We start from the raw sequence: 16,814 nt of genomic DNA, 5'->3' as shown, positions 1-16,814 counted from the left end.
AGATAGCAATATGAAACACACTATCTCTTAAACCAGCGGTTCTCAACCTATGGGTCGCGACCCCATTTGGGGTCGATCGACCACTTTTCGGGGGTCGCCAAAGGCGGCGATCCGCCATTTTCTCCCCTCCGGGGGCTGTGCCGCACACGCGCGCTGCGCATGGGGGCGGCGGCACGCCTCCAGGGGCGGTGCCGCGCACACACGCTGCACATGGGGGGCCGCGCCGCGCATGCACATAACGTTTGTGTGACGGGGGTCGCCGTCACACAAACGTTGAGAACTGCTGTCTTAAACAATGAAGAGGCCATCATTGGATCTTTCCATTCTGGACAATAAGCATTCAGTTTCTTGGGGAAGGTTATGGAGAAGATTCTCTCTCTGTTAGATGCTGCCACCTTGTGGGCCTGAGGAAGCATGCCTTCTCTTTGTTGCCCTTTCCCTCTGGAACAGCAGTCCCCAAAAAGATATGAATGGCCCCCACTTTCCTGGAGTTCCAGAAAGTCCTTAAAACCTGCCTTTATTGCAAGCCTGGGGTTAACGGGTTTACTGATGTATTTGTGAGAGCTCTGTTGTATCTGTACAGTTTATTGTTCTGGTTGTTTTGGTTTAAGTTGCCTGTTTCTGTGTCTGTAATTGTTAATTGTTTTTATTGTTAATGGATTGTATAAGCCACCAGAATCCAACAGAGTAAACAGCCATAACAAATTTAATAAATTAAATTAAGGTAAGGTTATTCGTGAACAAAATAGAGGTGCTGATTAGAAATCTGTCTTAAGGACAAAGAGTGCTATGAATTAGATAACTTCCCTGCATAAAACACGATTTAAATTCTCACTTACTGCTATAATAATACAAGAAGACAGTGTTCTGCTTTTACTGAGTCCCTGGAGGAACACAACATAACAAGGTTGGAAGGGACCTTGGAGGTCTTCTAGTCCAACCCCTTGCTTGAGCAGGAGACCTTATACCATTCCAGACAAATCTCTTCCTGAAAACCTCCAGTGGTGGAATACCCACAATTTCTGGAGGCAAGCGTTTCTGTTGAATAGTTGTTCTCACAGTCAGGAAATTTCTGCTTAGTTCTAGACTGAATCTTCCTTTAATGATATTCCACTAGTTATTTCTTGTCCTGCCCTCAGGTCCTTTGGAAAATAGATCAACCCCCTCTTCTCTGTGACAGCACTTCAAGTACTGGAAGACTGGAATCAGGTTCACCCCTAGTCCATTTCTTCATTAGACTAGAGATACCTAGTTCTCTCAACTGTTCATTATACCATTTAGCCTCCAGATCCCTTATCTTTATTGCTCTTCTTTGTACTCTTTCTAGGGTCTCAGCATCTTTTTTTTTTAAATCATGGTGACCCAGAACTGGACACAATACTCCAAGTATGGTCTCACCAGTGCAGTATAAAACGGCACTATCATTTTACGTAATCTTGATACTATCCCTCTGTTGATGCAGCCTAGGACTGCATTGACTTTTTTGGCAGCTGCGGTACACTGCTGGCTCATACTTAAGTTGTAGTCCACTGGGATACTAAATCCCTATCACAGTTACTATTGTTGAGCCAGGTATAATCTATTCTATACCTGGGCATTTGGGTTTTCTTGCCTAAGTGTAGGACCTTACTTTTCTCACCACTGAATTGCATTTTGTTGGATAGGGCCCAGTGTTCAAATCTGTCAAGGTCCTTCTGAAACTTGAGTTTATCTACCAAAGTGTTAGCTATTCCTCCTAGCTTGGTGTCATCTGCAAATTTAATGAATTCCCCTTCTCTCTCCATATCTGAGCCGAGGTGGCGTAGCAGTTAGAGTGCAGTACTGCAGGCCACTTTAGCTGAATGTGTTCAGCAGGTCAGCGGTTCAAATCTCACCGGCTCAAGGTTGACTCAGCCTTCCATCCTTCCGGGGTAGGTAAAATGAGGACCCAGATTGTTGGGGGCAATGTAAATATATATATACATTGCTTACTGGTGTACACCGCTTAGAGAGTGCTTGCACTTAAAGCGGTATATAAGTCTCATAAATAAATAAATAAATAAATAAATATCTGGATCATTTATGAAAATGTTGAAGAGTACTGGGACTAAGAAAGAACCTTGAGGTACTCCCTGCATGGGATGTTCTAAGAATCTAATATCTGAGTAAGTACTAAATAATATAAATTATGTTTTCTATTGAATTGCATCACTTCCTGCTCTCAACCAATCCATATATCCCATTTTACAGAAGAGAATCTACAGAACAAACCAAGGCATCAAAGTGCAACCTAGAAAAGTAGTATAAAGGCATACAGAGTAGGAAGCTTTTGTTCCAGTTGTCAGAACAAAATTCTAGTCAAAGACTGAGAGTAACTATGGCCCTAAAGCAATAATTCCGTGATTTCCCTACTTACTGGTTCAATGTTCATTCAATATCAATTTGATTTTAGTGCAAAAATCTGTTTTCATATGTGTAAGTATATTATGAATGTCACTGTGAGCATAGCATCTTACATGCTGATTCTGCTTTTATTTTGGCTACAGGTAAGTGAACTGAGGACAAGCAAAAACTTATTTTAGAGAACACGTAACTTAGTTGAGCAGCCTGCATTCATATGCTGCATATAAATTACAAAACGTGTAGCCTAGTGGCACTATCACTTTCATTAAGATGATAATTACTCCAATTAAATTCACTACTGCAGTTGGTAAGAAAAGAGTTCTTGTGAGCAGCAACGGCAGAAAAGAGTTGTACCATGTAAACAAATAATGGAATCACATATGGATGGTGGTAAAGGAGACAGGAGACAAGAAATTTTTAGTTTTTGCATGGTAGAGCATCAAGAGGAGGCTAAATTGGAGAAATCAAGTGAGACAGACCACTTACTGGCTAGTGATGGAGGCATGGGTGGCTGAATGGGGTAGGCTGGTTGTGCAAAAGGTTTAATGCTGAAAAACAAAATAACACAGAATAGGCTAAGTTATTTTGAAAAACCTTCCTCTAATCTGCGTATCTCAGGTACAGCTTTTCTCTGAATATCAGATGCTAGGCAATGCGAGCAATAGTAGAAGGGGCAAGGGTGAGGCAAATGATGAAATTATGTGTTATCATAATATAAATCTCATGATTTATATATTTACATCAGACATTGGGGTATGGGTGTAAAATTGCAGCATTTATGCCTGCATGTCATTATTTTGCCATCACTGGGATTTGTTGTATATGAGCAGAAAGGTGCTAGCTTTTTCACACCAGTGGGTTTCTCATAGTCACAGACCAGTCAATGTGGAAGCACAGTGCTGGACTTGATGGGTCTTTTGATCCGATCCAGCATAATCTTGGATTTCTGGAATTATGTATCTAAAAGTATTGACTCTCCAGTACTTTTATATCATACCAAAAATTTAATACAATTGATAAAGAAATATTGGTGGGCTTTGCTGTGGCAGGGTTTCTGAAGTGAAACATTATCCAAACAATGGAAGAGTTTACATAATGTTTTCCACATTTGAGTTGGAGCAATCTCTGTGTGCAACAGGTAACTAGGATTCAATTATTCTGTTTTTGAAAAATAGTAACAAGAGTTTGTTTGAAAACCCTAATCTTGCATCAGCATTAAAAATGTACCCATCGCCTACAGCTCAAGCACCTACGCTACAAAAGTCACGTTCAAGATTATCCCATCCCATCCCACCCCACCTACTTACTCCTGAGAAGAGCCAGACTGTCCTGGGATAGGCCCACTCCAAAACTGAGAAAATAAAAAGGATAGAAAACATGAAATGATTCACAGCATGTTAAGGGGGAGTATTTAATACACTTTCTATAAAATAGTTTGAAACTTTTGCCACTAGCAGACATTTAAAAACTGGGACTATATCAGTAGGTACCTCTACACAAAGCCAGAGTATTTTCTTAATTTTAGTAAAGTAATAGTTAGATAGAGGTAGGCAAACTGTGAAAGAATTAGTTGTTGTAACCGAGCTTCCTCATCTTTGCAAGAACCTTAGGAGCCCACCTGCTGATTTAGCACCATCACTGAAGAAAATGAGGCTGGAAACTTATACCCATTTTGGGGCGTGATGGTGGGAGAAGGGATGAGAATGGAGAGGAGGGTTTAGAGGGGCAAACCAGTATTATTTACACCCTTAAAATTCACAATCTCAAAATTGGTACAGGTAGTCTTCGGATAATGACCCACTTGTGCAGCAACTGTCAGAAGTTAGGATTCCCACAGTCTCATGATCATGATCTTACGATGGTCGCAGTGTCATGTGGTCACATGATCACCATTTACAACCTTCCCTGCCAGCTTCCCACAAGCAAAGTGAATGGGGAAGCCAGAACAGAAAATCACAAGTCACTCCAATAAGTAACTCCCATTCCTGCTGCTTTTTCTCCTAGGGAATCTGGCTATGGAGTATGAGATCTTGGGGATCCTGTACTACTCTAGCAGTGTTTCCCAAACTTGACAATTTTAAGGCATGTGGACTTCAACTCCCAGAATTCCACAGCCAGCAATGCTGGCTGTGGAATTCTGGGAGTTGAAGTCCACATGCCTTAAAATTGTCAAGTTTGGGAAACACTGCTCTATAGCATGTGCCCACCTGCAATCTGTAGTGCATGCCCAGTCACCCAGTGGTACTGGTTTGTATGGTGCCCACCCACAAACCTTCCTGCATCGGCAGGAGCTGCTCCCGGCTCACCATCCTGCCTGCAAGCCACTGAGGACTTCCTTGCTTAGTGATTAAACATGGCACTTGAGTTTAGAAAGCCAGAGATGGATAGCTGATGCAGCTTCGTATAAAATACCTAACGTGTTTCAAATAAGCCAAGGGCACCTCTCCTAGGAATCCTTAGTGCTTATGTGGGACATTTCTTACCCTGGGAGCAGCAGAGAAGACAGCCTGAGGGAGTGGAGGAGGAGGACTCAGTTTGTTCTGCAGGACACTGGCAGATACAATCTGTGCTGAAGACATGGAAGCCATACTCTGCAAAGCCTTGTCCTTTGAGACTTGATCCTTCAAAATAGGATAAAAATGAATAAATAAACAGAAGGAGAGCTTGCTAATCCATACCTTGAGAGTGCACAAAAATAACAAGCCACCTAAATTAAGGGATACTTTTTATAATATTTGTTACAATAAACATTTTCTGTCTGAGTTTCAATTACTGTACACTAACTATAAACCATTCAGCCAAGCTGTTTCTGAAAAATAATGAGATAGTTGCCACTGGTTTCAGAAGGCTGATTCTCAAGGAACCGTGTTAATCAGAGACAGTCAAACTCTCCAGTTCTGTACAACTTAAGTAGAGTCAGAGAAGCAAAGCACAGGCAGCTTCATAGCATAATGTTCAAATTCTCCAAACAGCAGCTTCTTATTTATAGCATTATCAGACATCGTTTTGGGTTTCACTGAGGTTAAGGATTTTTTTTTAATCTTCTCGGGACCTATACGGTATTTAAAACTAATGAAATAAAGACAGGTCTGGGTGGTACTTACCAAGTTCATAGCCTGCATGAAGGAAAAAGAAAAAGAGAAATATGATTAGAACCCAAGTATGGGAGAAGGATGAGGAAAATCTGCATAATATCTATAATCATAATAGGATTTCAAGGTATTGAAATAATCTACCTTTACTTTGTCCAAAAGGCAACTGGACTTTGTTTTTCCTTAAAGACAATTCGCTTCTCATCCAAGAAGCTTCTTCAATTCTCTAAGTTCTTCAGTTTTTGGGATAAGAAGCAAAACATCTTCGAGCAAAAACGAAGAAAGTTCAGTTGCCTTTTGAAAAAGCACCTTTGGAACAACCATGACCTGGATGACTGAGAATCTCCACAGACATCTAACTTTACTTTGTAAATAAATTACATCTGAGCAAGGCCAATTTCCAATGTATCCTACTTCACAGAATCCTGGGAACTTTGGCTAAAAGGGAATGGGTGGAAAATCCCACCTGGCAGGATGGATATCTTCTTCGTGTTCACAAATGAAGTGAACAATGAGCAAGGTTTTTTTTTAAAGTCAAACACTGAGCAGGCTCTCCAGTTTTGCTCTTCTGCAAATTAGTCTAGGTCAGTGGTTCTCAACCTTTCTAATGCCGCGACCCCATAATACAGTTCCCCATGTTGTGGTGACCCCCAACCACTTATACATCACTGGGTGCCAGGGGCGTGGCCAAAAAAGGGGGAAAAATGGCGGACAGCCTTGTTTGGCAACCCCCGTGAAATGGTCGTTTGACCCCAAATGGGGTCCCGACCCACAGGTTGAGAACCACTGGTCTAGGTCTATGTATGGATGGTTATACTCTTTGGCACATTAGACAGATACAAACGAAAAGCAATGCTCATTGTTCAATGTTCTCTTCTATCATGGGCTTGCACAATTATACAGAAGAGGTAAATTAAGACTGTCATATCTAGAGTGCAATAGTCTGGATGACAACTAGATGGCAAAATAAAGATACAGAAAACCTATCCAGGATTTTGGCAGGGCATATATGATAGCCTTAAGTATGTACTGCACTGAATTATAGGTATAATTATAAATTTTTATGCTATATATTAAAGAATAGCAGTGTATTCTAACATTACTATTTGGTATTGTTAAGAATATATTGCTTGCGTGCAGACAGTTGTGTGAATCATTAGATCTTCTGCATTGTTTTTATATTTTCTTTGGCTCCCTTATTAAAGTTTAAAGACTAACTCAGTGAAGTGGCTATGAAGATGCCATGAAACATCTTTACAATCCAGAACTGAATCTGAGATAAGTTTATCAATACTGGACCAGTCTCAAAATCTCAATTCTGAACTAGCAGGGACAGAATTAAAGATCATCTCAAGTAGATTTCAATGTCACAATGCAGTTATAAAAGGAGAATTTATTTTCTGAGTATCCTCCCTCACCCCAAGGCACAAATTGCTAGTAGTGGTGCCTACTGAGTTGGCTAATTCCAGAGTCTGAAAAGGGTCATTTTGTCATGAAGTAGAATATACAGGGCTTCATTGTTAATTACTTTGTAAGTCTGTTAAAAATGAATATACTTTTGTTCACCATTTAACATTTAAAAAAAATCAGAAATGCAGTATTGTGGACAACTAACTCGTATTAAAGCAGGCTACAAAAGCCATGTTTCGGTATAAGAAGACAGGCAGCCCCAGTTACGGGCATACAGATGCACATGCAGGAACAACATGGCTTAGCAATGTGACTGCACTGCTACACACTCAAGGTCCGGCATTTTCTTCCAAGGATCTTCCTTATATCAAAATTAAAGTACCAGCAACAACAGGATTAATTTGGGCATGCATCCTGTAAAAAGCTGCCAAGTATATCTCAAACCTAAGAGTTACAACAGCAATTTTTAATATACCAAATATATTGCTTGATATGTATTCAAAAGATTAAATAATAATTGTTATTATGAAGTAATGACATTAACTTCAAAAGAGTGTTGATAAGTGATTTAATTACCAGTCCCTCTTTGTTCTCACTTATCTTTTGTGCAAGGAGTTTCAATTGGGGTATGAATACTCTTCCCATTTTATTCTTATAATAACTTTGGGAGGCAGGTCAGGTTCACTGTGTATACATGGCTTGTCTTCTAATGAACCACCTAGTATATTCAGCCAGAAGCCAGTTGCATGGACTTCAGTATAACCTACTCCCACAGATGCCAGTATAATATCAAATTTCAACTTGAGGAATAATTTGAAAATGTGGCTTCCTGGTTTCACTTGGACACATGACTCACTTGGAAGAGATTTTGCCACTGGCAATATTCACAGCAAGTAGCTAAGGTTTACTCTGAATACAGAGCTTAAGGGGAAATTTGCTTACAAATAAGAAAAAGTAAAATATACTGTAGATAGTGTCATTTCTAAAGTATTTGGCAAAAATATTTCTTGGCGTCAATTGACTAGCATGCCAATCTCACTTCTGGGGTAATGTATTTTCTAACTTTTGTGGAAGATTTCCTACAGGGTCAGAATGAAAGTAAACATGCTCTAGAATTATATACTCAATTATTGCATACAATTCACTTCTACATCTTTTTTTACTCTTCTATGCCAGTCTTCAACTGGAAGTATTTACTGAATTCTATGGAAACCTGGGCTTTGACAATAAATATAGGCAATGTAATCTGTTTGTAAATAGTCAATATTTTTTTGCTTTTGGGGTCAAAAGATGGGGAGACAACTATCTGCAACTTTCCCAATCCTACTTAAATATATTGTCTACCTTGGGGAATCTACAAAGAATTTTTCAGTTCTTTCCAAAGCATATATTCACCAACAAAAATGAAAAGATATTCCAGATCAGTTTAGAATGTTCTCTGACTTCCTTTAGAACCACCCCACTCTCCGTGCTCCACCTTCTGACATTTTATTCAGCAAATCACAATACACAGAACACACAGAGGGAAGGGATCAAGTTAGTCAATCTCCAGTTACAGAATAAGGAGAAAAAAAGCCAACCACAGAAGAAAAGGAAAGGCAATCACAGGATAAAGCTCTCCAGTTGCATCCTTGCCCAGTTTCCTTAGTTCCTGGTTTCATGAACTTGTTCTATAGATCCTGATTCAGCCACAGCCATCTTACGTTCCTTTCTGGTTCTGTGCATCTCTGTTGCAACCACTGCATAGGCTTCCTTGCCAAATAATTTATTAGATTCTTAAACACATCATACAACAGTTTCCATAAGAGAGCTAGAGTAACGACTGTTTCATTTGCTTCTCTACCTGCTAGGGTAAAAAATAAATTAACTCAAGCTTAACCCACTCACACTAATAACTTAATAATTAAATTCAAAGTAATACTTAATAATGACATATTGCTATTATAGATGATTGTTATATAATTAACAATAATAGTAGAGCTCAACGCTCCCTTTTATTTATCATTAACAGGGAACCGCTGGTTAAAGTCACCTGCTGTTTGGAGTTAGGCATCATCAATATGCAGATGATGCTCAACTGTACATCCTGAACAGAGTCGATTGTGCTCTTTGTCACTTCATGACTGGATTACTGCAGTGTATTCTACTTGGAGATGTCTACCCAGAAGCTGCAGTTGGTCCAGAATACAGGTAGTCCTCAACTTATGACCACAACTGAACCCCAAATTTCTGTTGTTAAGTGAAATATTTGTTAAGTGAGCTTTGCCCCATTTGATGACCTTTCTTGCCCCAGTTGTTAAGTAAATCACTCAGTTGTTAAGTGAATCTGGCTTCCCCATCGGCTTTGCTTGTCAGAAGGTTGCAAAAGATGATCACATGACACTGCAACCGTCATAAATACGAACCAGTTGCCGAGTATCTGAATTTTGATCACATGACCTCAGGGAACGCTACAATGGCTGTAAGTGGAGAAAACAGCCATCAGTCACTTTTTTTCAGTGCCGCTATAACTTTGAACTGTCACTAAATGAACTGTTGTAGGTTGATGACTGTCTGTATAGTAGTGTGGACAGTAATGGGAATCATTCAGACACAGGGCAACCGGTATTTATTTGTGACTTGTGACGGTAGGAATGTCCTGGGGGGCGTATCATTCCCTTTTGCGACCTTCTGACAAGCAAAGACAACGGGGAAGCCAGATTCACTTAACAACTGTGTTACTAACTTAACAATTACAGTGATTCACTTAATAACTATGGAAAGAAAGGTTGTAAAATGGGGCAAAACTCACTTAACAGCTATCTTGCTTAGCAACATAAATTTGGGGCTCACTTGTGGTTGTAAGTCGAGGACTACCTGGGTGCAATTCTCACATCATTTCATAGGCCATTATGCATTCTGTATAGCTAGCTTTGTTAAGACTTTTAGGGTTATAGTTAAAGAGTTCAGGTGAAGGTATATAACAAATGTCACCTGATAGGATTAGTAGTATCACTAGGTGTTTATGGAAAAACAAGAGCCAGCTGTTGAAAGTCCAATCTGGAAAGTTCTTACTGGAGATTTACTCTTCTGTTTTTCCACTGAAACACAAAATGGACTGTTTTAGATAACAGTCCCATTCAAATCCTGCCACGTAAAGATGCTCTATGACAGGGGTGTCAAACTGCCGGCCCAGGGGCCGGATTCATTATAGCGAAACCACACCCGCCTCAATGGTGGCAATGGAAAAAAGTTGCGATATGCCGCGAAACATCACGTGACGTTGCGAGTTTGACACTCCTGCTCTATGACATCTACCAACCAGCTCTCTCTCTTCAAGAGTTCTAGCTTTGATCTGATCCCAGGATCAAAGGGAAAGGGGCAAGGACATAAAAGGAACAGAGTGGCAATAACAGAGTGCAGTATGTTAGCTGCAGCATGGCTACGGCTTAAAGGTGAGAAAGCTGGGGAAGCGCGTACCTTCAGCTTGGACTGAATCTCACGAGATTTCCGTCTGGCTAGAACCTGCAAGTGGCTAGAGACCTGCAGAGAGAAAAGCAGAAGGAGAGGGGGAAAAACAGCAGAGCCGTCAACCAGAGGAAAGGAAAGGAAGGAGAGGGGGCTGCCCATGCTCACATACCATGGATGCATGGGCAGGGTCTCCAACGTACCTTTATGCCAACCTGGTACTCTCGCACCTTCTTCCGAGCTAGAACCTGTATATGGCTGGACACCTAGGCCCCGCCAAGTCATTCAAAAAGGAAAACATAAAAAGAATGAAGGTATGACCCCATATTGACAACAGTGCTTCAAGCACCCATGTGACACACACTGGCCTCCTAAGCCAGTTGAAGTTCTGACGGAATAATATCAGCTTGCAGGGTAAATAGCAGTTAATGCTTACTGAAAAAAATCAGTTGACGGAAGTTGCTGTAATCTTGCTGAGTGACACATTTGGGAATGTTCCTAGGAAATACCAGTTTTAGGGTTCTTTGGCAGCAAGAAATACTTTCAATTTTAAGTTTATTATTTCTCAGGGATTTCTACACATTATTAACCATACTGATTTCAGAAAGTAGTCAAATTCTGATCTACAGACATTTTGTTGCTTTGGGCCCTTCCACTCTTCTCAACTATGCAATCCCCTGTCTACTTATTTGATTTTTCTTAATCAGGTAACTGAACTGCCTTTCATGCAATTAAAACTGTTTATGGGAAGGCTCTTCAAAATATTAGTTCTTGATACTATAAATACTGATACCTAGAAAATATGAAACATTTCTCAGCTGTGTGCAAAACTGCTTTTAGGGAATAAAATGGTAGACAGAAATTAAATATGAGTTTATGGCTTTGAGAACTGGTTTAATATTTTGGATAAAAATCAGTTTATGATTGATTATAACTGACTAATGAAACAATCTTTGCAGGAAGTCATAACACATAGTTTTCATTAACAAAATATTGATATTATATACAAAGACAGGTGAAGGAATTCACCTAATATCTACATCAATTTTAATCTGTGTTAAAAACAGACAATGGAAATGGCTTTTTTCTTACTCTATATACATTATTTTAAACTTTATACTTCTGTACAGACACAGCTCTATACAAAGCACATCTCCAATGATTGGGAGAGCTGATGAAATGCAATAAGCCAGGCAATAGGAAAAAAAAAAAAACCAAAATAAATCTGCTCTGTTTTATAGTGACATGCTTTGCAATCCATTCCAATCTCTTGGGACAGTTTGCAGTCCCAATAAATATGCTTAGAATTGTCTTATAAACCATTTCCTGCTATATGTGATTTTCAGTTTCAGCAGAAAGTTATAGACTGTTAGCTTTGGAGCTGAGAATCATATCTGTAAAGATAAACAGCTCAACATGAAAGATCTGCTTTCAGACAGCCCAATAAAGATGCCTAGAGAAATCAGTCCAGATGTGGGACTGGCATTTCCAATTTCCCTGTACCATGGAAGGACACAAAGGAATTAAAATAGGAGGAATTGATTGTAATTTTATAAACAATAATTTTCCTAGTCCAAATAAACAACTTTCATTAATATGTCACGCAATGCAATCTAACATAGCTAACATAGAGTTCCACAAAGAATTCTGCCGGTCTCCACTAATGAACCCCTAATTATTCTGAAAGTTGTACCTATCAGTTTGAAGAGGAAGAAAATGGAAACAAAGGTAAAACTGAAGTTTCATTCATGACAGCTTTTACAATACAAATGACATGACTGCTCTTTCTCCATTAATAAAAAAAACAAATAGCTAGAAGACCATCGGATAAATGTACACATGGTATACTCCCCATCCCAATTCTGTTTTTTATACTGTACTTCAATTTTTTTTGAGATTGACCAGAAGAATGAAAGTTTCTGATTCAATTAGGCAGACTTAGCAAGTAATAAGAGTCCAGTAATCATCTACAGCAGAGGCCCCCAACCTTTTGGGCACCAGGGACCGATTCTATGGAGAAAGATTTTTTCCATGGCAGAGGGGGCGTGGATGAGGCTTCGCTTGTTTGCGTGGCCCAGTTGCTGGCATGCCGCAGCCCAGTGCCAGTTCACGGACCAGGGGTTGGGAACCCCTGTTCTAGAGACTGTCTACAATGTAGTATGCAATCTCATGTACAAGGAAAAAGCACAGTCCAAAATTTGTTACTGCCGTGTCCCCCCAAAAATAAGACCTACCCTGAAAATAAGCCTTAGCTTGATTTTGGGGGGTGGGCCTAATATAAGCCCTAGCCCAAAAATAAGACCTAGTTTTGGGGCAAGGCGCACGCCTAAAAATCAAGCTAGGGCAGGGGTGGGGATAGAGCTTACCACTGTACCCAGGCCTCCCAGCCCACTTCTTCTGCAGCTGAAGGAACAGCTTTATTCTGCAGCTCAGAATGGAGCTCTGGCCTGCATTTCGTAGTCAGAGGCCAGGCCTCAGCTGCAGAAGAAGTGGGCCAGCTCGGATAGCATGGGCAAAGGGATTAAGGGATTAAGAATGATAAAGTGAAATGAAATTAGTTTGGTAGAAGTACTTATATAAAACCTTAGCCTTTATTGAATTAAAACTCAATAATATAACTGGTGAGTAATTTTTAATAAAAGCCCTTCATTTTTTCCACTGACTTGTTTGCATTCACTGGTTTGCTAAACAGGTCTTCCACTTCAGGATTCTTCCCAACTTTTTATAGGGCCAAATGGTTCTTAAGTGGTCCTCTAAAGATGCCTAATTTGAAAGGAAGATTCGCTAAAAGCCAGGGTCAATTTTTATTGCTTGTAACAGCAACTTACAGATGTGTAGATTTCACTTCTAGAATATTCAGCAATAGCTGGCTGCAGAATTTGGAAAGCTGAAGGCCACACATCAGGAAATCACCCATATTGGGAAACCTCTGACAAGTGATTTAGTAGCTAGACTTGCCATTCTTAATTCTTAATTCCTAAAACTTTAAATTATACAATAAATAAAGTGTTTCTCAAATATAAATCCAGCCATTTGAAGTCAAATGATTGAAGATATTCTGGTGTTTTTTTGTGTGTGAGATAAATAGCGGTTATCCATAGGAAACCTATGTTAAGAAAGATAAAACAGAAATCTCGCAGCAGACCAGTGACTGAGTCAAAATGAGAATTTAAAGATCACATATCTCCTTGGCATGATTTTTGCCGGTTAAGTTATCCACCATGTAAGTTAACAGTACACCAGATCACAGCACTGGAGCATGCATATATCAAAAAACATGCATGTATATAGATTAGTAATTTTTTTCATTCCACACACTTTTTAAAGGGAGAAGCATGAAATGCATTTTTACCTGTTTTCTAGTCCTTGTCTTCCCTGTCCGTAGCTTGATGTATCTTGCTATCAGTTCATTGCGTCCTAAACCAGAAAAGGCAAAGATGTAATGTGATGAATGCACACTGTCCCACTTCTTAGGAATAAAAGGCTGCCCTCTGAAAAATTAGATCTACTTTCCTAGATCCTTCAAGCTGACAAACAGTGTGAACTCCTACTCCTAACTCAGTGATGACATTTTACCAGAAGATGGCACTAACGCAACTCTTCTCTAATTGAAAAAGATGGTCTGAAAAAAACTCTGCTTAAGGCCCTGGTTGTTTATGCATTGAATCAAATATCCACAACAGTCCATAGTGTTGGCAAAAAACAACAACAAAAAACCCAGGTGCTTAAGCTGGACACTCAGAAAACAATGCAAACATGGGACACACAGAGATGTAGCTAGAAAGTCATTGTTCCCTTTGTACAAATTATGGGTTTTCCGAGGACCAGGATTTGTAGCCTAATCTGGAAACCCAGAATATTTCTTGCCCTATTCTGCCATGCTTACTTCAGCTCTCACAGGAAGATGCATTCATGCTTGGACCAAGAAATCCTCCTTCTCATCTTCCTAGCTTTCATGCATGACTCCAAGGAACTTTTATAATACAGAAGAAAAAGAGTTTTTTTTTTTAAAAAAAAAAAAGCTGTAAAATACAAAGGTATGGATGCTCAGAGTTTGAGGTCTGATATACAACAGTCAACAGGACGTGCAACCTACTGGGATGTTTTAAGTGGCACTGCCTTCTGAAAGGAGCTTCCCAACCTCCTCTTTGTCCTAATTTGAAGCAGAAGAGCTTTTGCTCCACATTTTACAGGCCAGCTGTGGCCAATCTAAATTCAAACGTCAGAGCAGCTGGGAACTTTCTTTTCCCTCATCTCCCTCCCCCCTCAACATGGAAGGAGAATAGTTTTGGGGAAGCATGCCAGATTTATTTTGATGGACCAGATGGTATTGGCTAAAGCTGGCTGAAATGCCCTTGCAGCTAACTTAGGAGAGAGAGAGAGGGGGGGGAGGGAGGGAGGGAAGGAAGGAAGGGAGGGAGGAAGGGAGGGAGGGAGGGAGATAGAGGGAGGGAGGGAAGGAGGAAGGGAGGGAGGGAGGGAGAGAGAGGGGGGGGTTGAAAGCTGAAGCAAGTGTGGTTTTTCTGGCATAGCTAGAGTCCTATTTTCCTTTCAAGGAAAGCATTGCTTTTCAGCCTTGGGGACAGAAGTCTTAAATGAAGTCACATCACAGTCCGCCAACCATGCCTCTTCTTTTCTCTCCCCTCCCTATCACCATAGTTTTTTACAGGCAAGACCAGGTGCTGTGCCCAGTCAAACAACACCATGTGAGAGGGAAAGAGAAGGATGATACCGAATACTAGAGTAACAATACCATCATAAAAGCCATCTGGTTCAGTGCATAACCCTTGATATATGCAGTTCCTGACATTGATATATATAAAAAAATAACAGAAGACTAGCTCTATTTTATTTCGTGGCTGAGAAAGACAAAGTAGGACTACATGTAACTTAAGAGTTGGATTCCTCTTAGCAGTTGTGCACATGCATACACAGTTCTGTTGGGACCTATTCAAAAGTTTTACACAGCATTCCTCAGCCTGGTATTACTACTGTACTACAACTCTTCTCATGTACAGTTCTGTGAAAAAATATTTGCTCTTTTTATATTTTCTGATTTTTTTGCCACTGAATATTATCAGAGCTTAATGTTGGTTCTCTTAATATATGAATGGAATTTAAAAGAACAAATAGTTATTAATGATATAAATGAAATTAAGCACTAAAGCAGTGTTTCTCAACCTTGACAATTTTAAGGCATGTGGACTTCAACTCCCAGAATTCCACAGCCAGCATTGCTGTGGAATTCTGGGAGTTGAAGTCCACATGCCTTAAAATTGTCAAGGTTGAGAAACACTGCACTAAAGCCATCTAACATTAAAAATGACTGTGAAAAAAAAAAGAATTGCCTTCTTGGAGTTAATGACTGGTTGTATCACTTTAACTGCAATAACTGCAATCAAACACTTCCTGTAATTATCAGTCCCTCACATTGTTGTGTAGGAATTTGGACCCATTCTTCCATGGTTATTTGTATCCGTTCAATAATATTTGGATGTTTTCTAGGTTAACTGTTTATTTCAGGCTCTGACATTATACTTCCGTGGCGTTTTAAACCTGGACTTGGCTCTGGACTTTCCAAAACTACATTTTTTTCTCTCCACAATGTTGCTTGTAAACCTGCGATCTCTTTCTTGTTGCGTGTCCCACTTAAGAGGAAAAAGGGTTTAATTTTCTCCTGAAAAATTGTTTTATCTAACAGAATTCATGCTTCCTTCAACTATGGCAAGTCATCAGAATCTTAAGTAGCAAAGTATGCTCATATAACAAAATTGATGTACTTGGTATTAGCTTCTATAATAAATCACAGTGTTTAGTTTTTGCTAGATATAGTGTCATCCACAGAACCACCAAAGTCCACTTTTGAGTCATCTCTCCAATTGTCCACTGGAACATCCTCATACTTTTTGGCAAACCTTAGATCAGCTTCCCTGTTCTTCCTAATCAGCCATACTTTCCACATTGCTAATTTCCCATTTCTACCAAGTGCTTTTCTGGCTGTGAGATCATGAACACTTACTTTTAGCCAATACAAGAAATGATTGCAGATCCCTGGATTATTTTATGTTGACCTTTTAAATGATTTTAACAGGACAGCTACTTTTGGGAGCATTTACTATTGTCCCAACATATTCTCCATTTCAATATTGCATCTTGCTATTAATGGAATCCCAAGCTTAAGAAATGACTTTGAAACCGTTTCCAGATTGATAGGCGTTAATAACTTAGCATAAACTGCCTTGGAATCTGTGCAATGAAAATTTCAGAATGATAAGGAGAACCACAGATTGTGAGATTTATTTGGGCAGGTCTAATCTTGATTTTTTTCAATTATGTACTCTTATAAATAGCAGGGCAATTACTTTTTCACACCATGTTAGATTACTTTGTTCATGAAATAAATAATGAAACAAATGCCTAACTTTAATTTTATTTGTTCTCTCAGAATTCTTTGATATTTTACTAGGTACATAAAAAATTCTC

At 39.5% G+C, this 16,814-nt stretch overlaps 1 protein-coding gene across 4 annotated transcripts in view; it reads right to left on the bottom strand.

Moving 5' to 3' along the window:
• The window catches only part of TEAD3 (TEA domain transcription factor 3), a 123,920-nt gene that overhangs the window by 12,134 nt on the left and 94,972 nt on the right, over positions 1-16,814 (bottom strand). For 2 of the 4 annotated variants that reach the window (XM_039323428.1, XM_039323427.1), the window contains exons 3-9: positions 13,684-13,748; positions 10,535-10,597; positions 10,344-10,406; positions 5,487-5,498; positions 4,866-5,003; positions 3,690-3,733; positions 2,869-2,930 (exon numbers count right to left, since the gene is read on the bottom strand). In XM_039323428.1, the coding sequence (XP_039179362.1) occupies positions 2,869-2,930; positions 3,690-3,733; positions 4,866-5,003; positions 5,487-5,498; positions 10,344-10,406; positions 10,535-10,597; positions 13,684-13,748 (447 nt within the window). The remainder of the gene's footprint in view (positions 1-2,868; positions 2,931-3,689; positions 3,734-4,865; positions 5,004-5,486; positions 5,499-10,343; positions 10,407-10,534; positions 10,598-13,683; positions 13,749-16,814) is intronic. The other 2 variants (XM_039323430.1, XM_039323429.1) reach the window with 2 other exon arrangements.

This window comes from Crotalus tigris, unplaced genomic scaffold (assembly GCF_016545835.1).
Source record: "Crotalus tigris isolate CLP2741 ecotype Arizona unplaced genomic scaffold, ASM1654583v1 scf7180000024167.7108832, whole genome shotgun sequence".
Lineage (NCBI taxonomy): Eukaryota > Metazoa > Chordata > Lepidosauria > Squamata > Viperidae > Crotalus > Crotalus tigris.
This window is presented reverse-complemented; position numbering and strand designations above follow the sequence as displayed.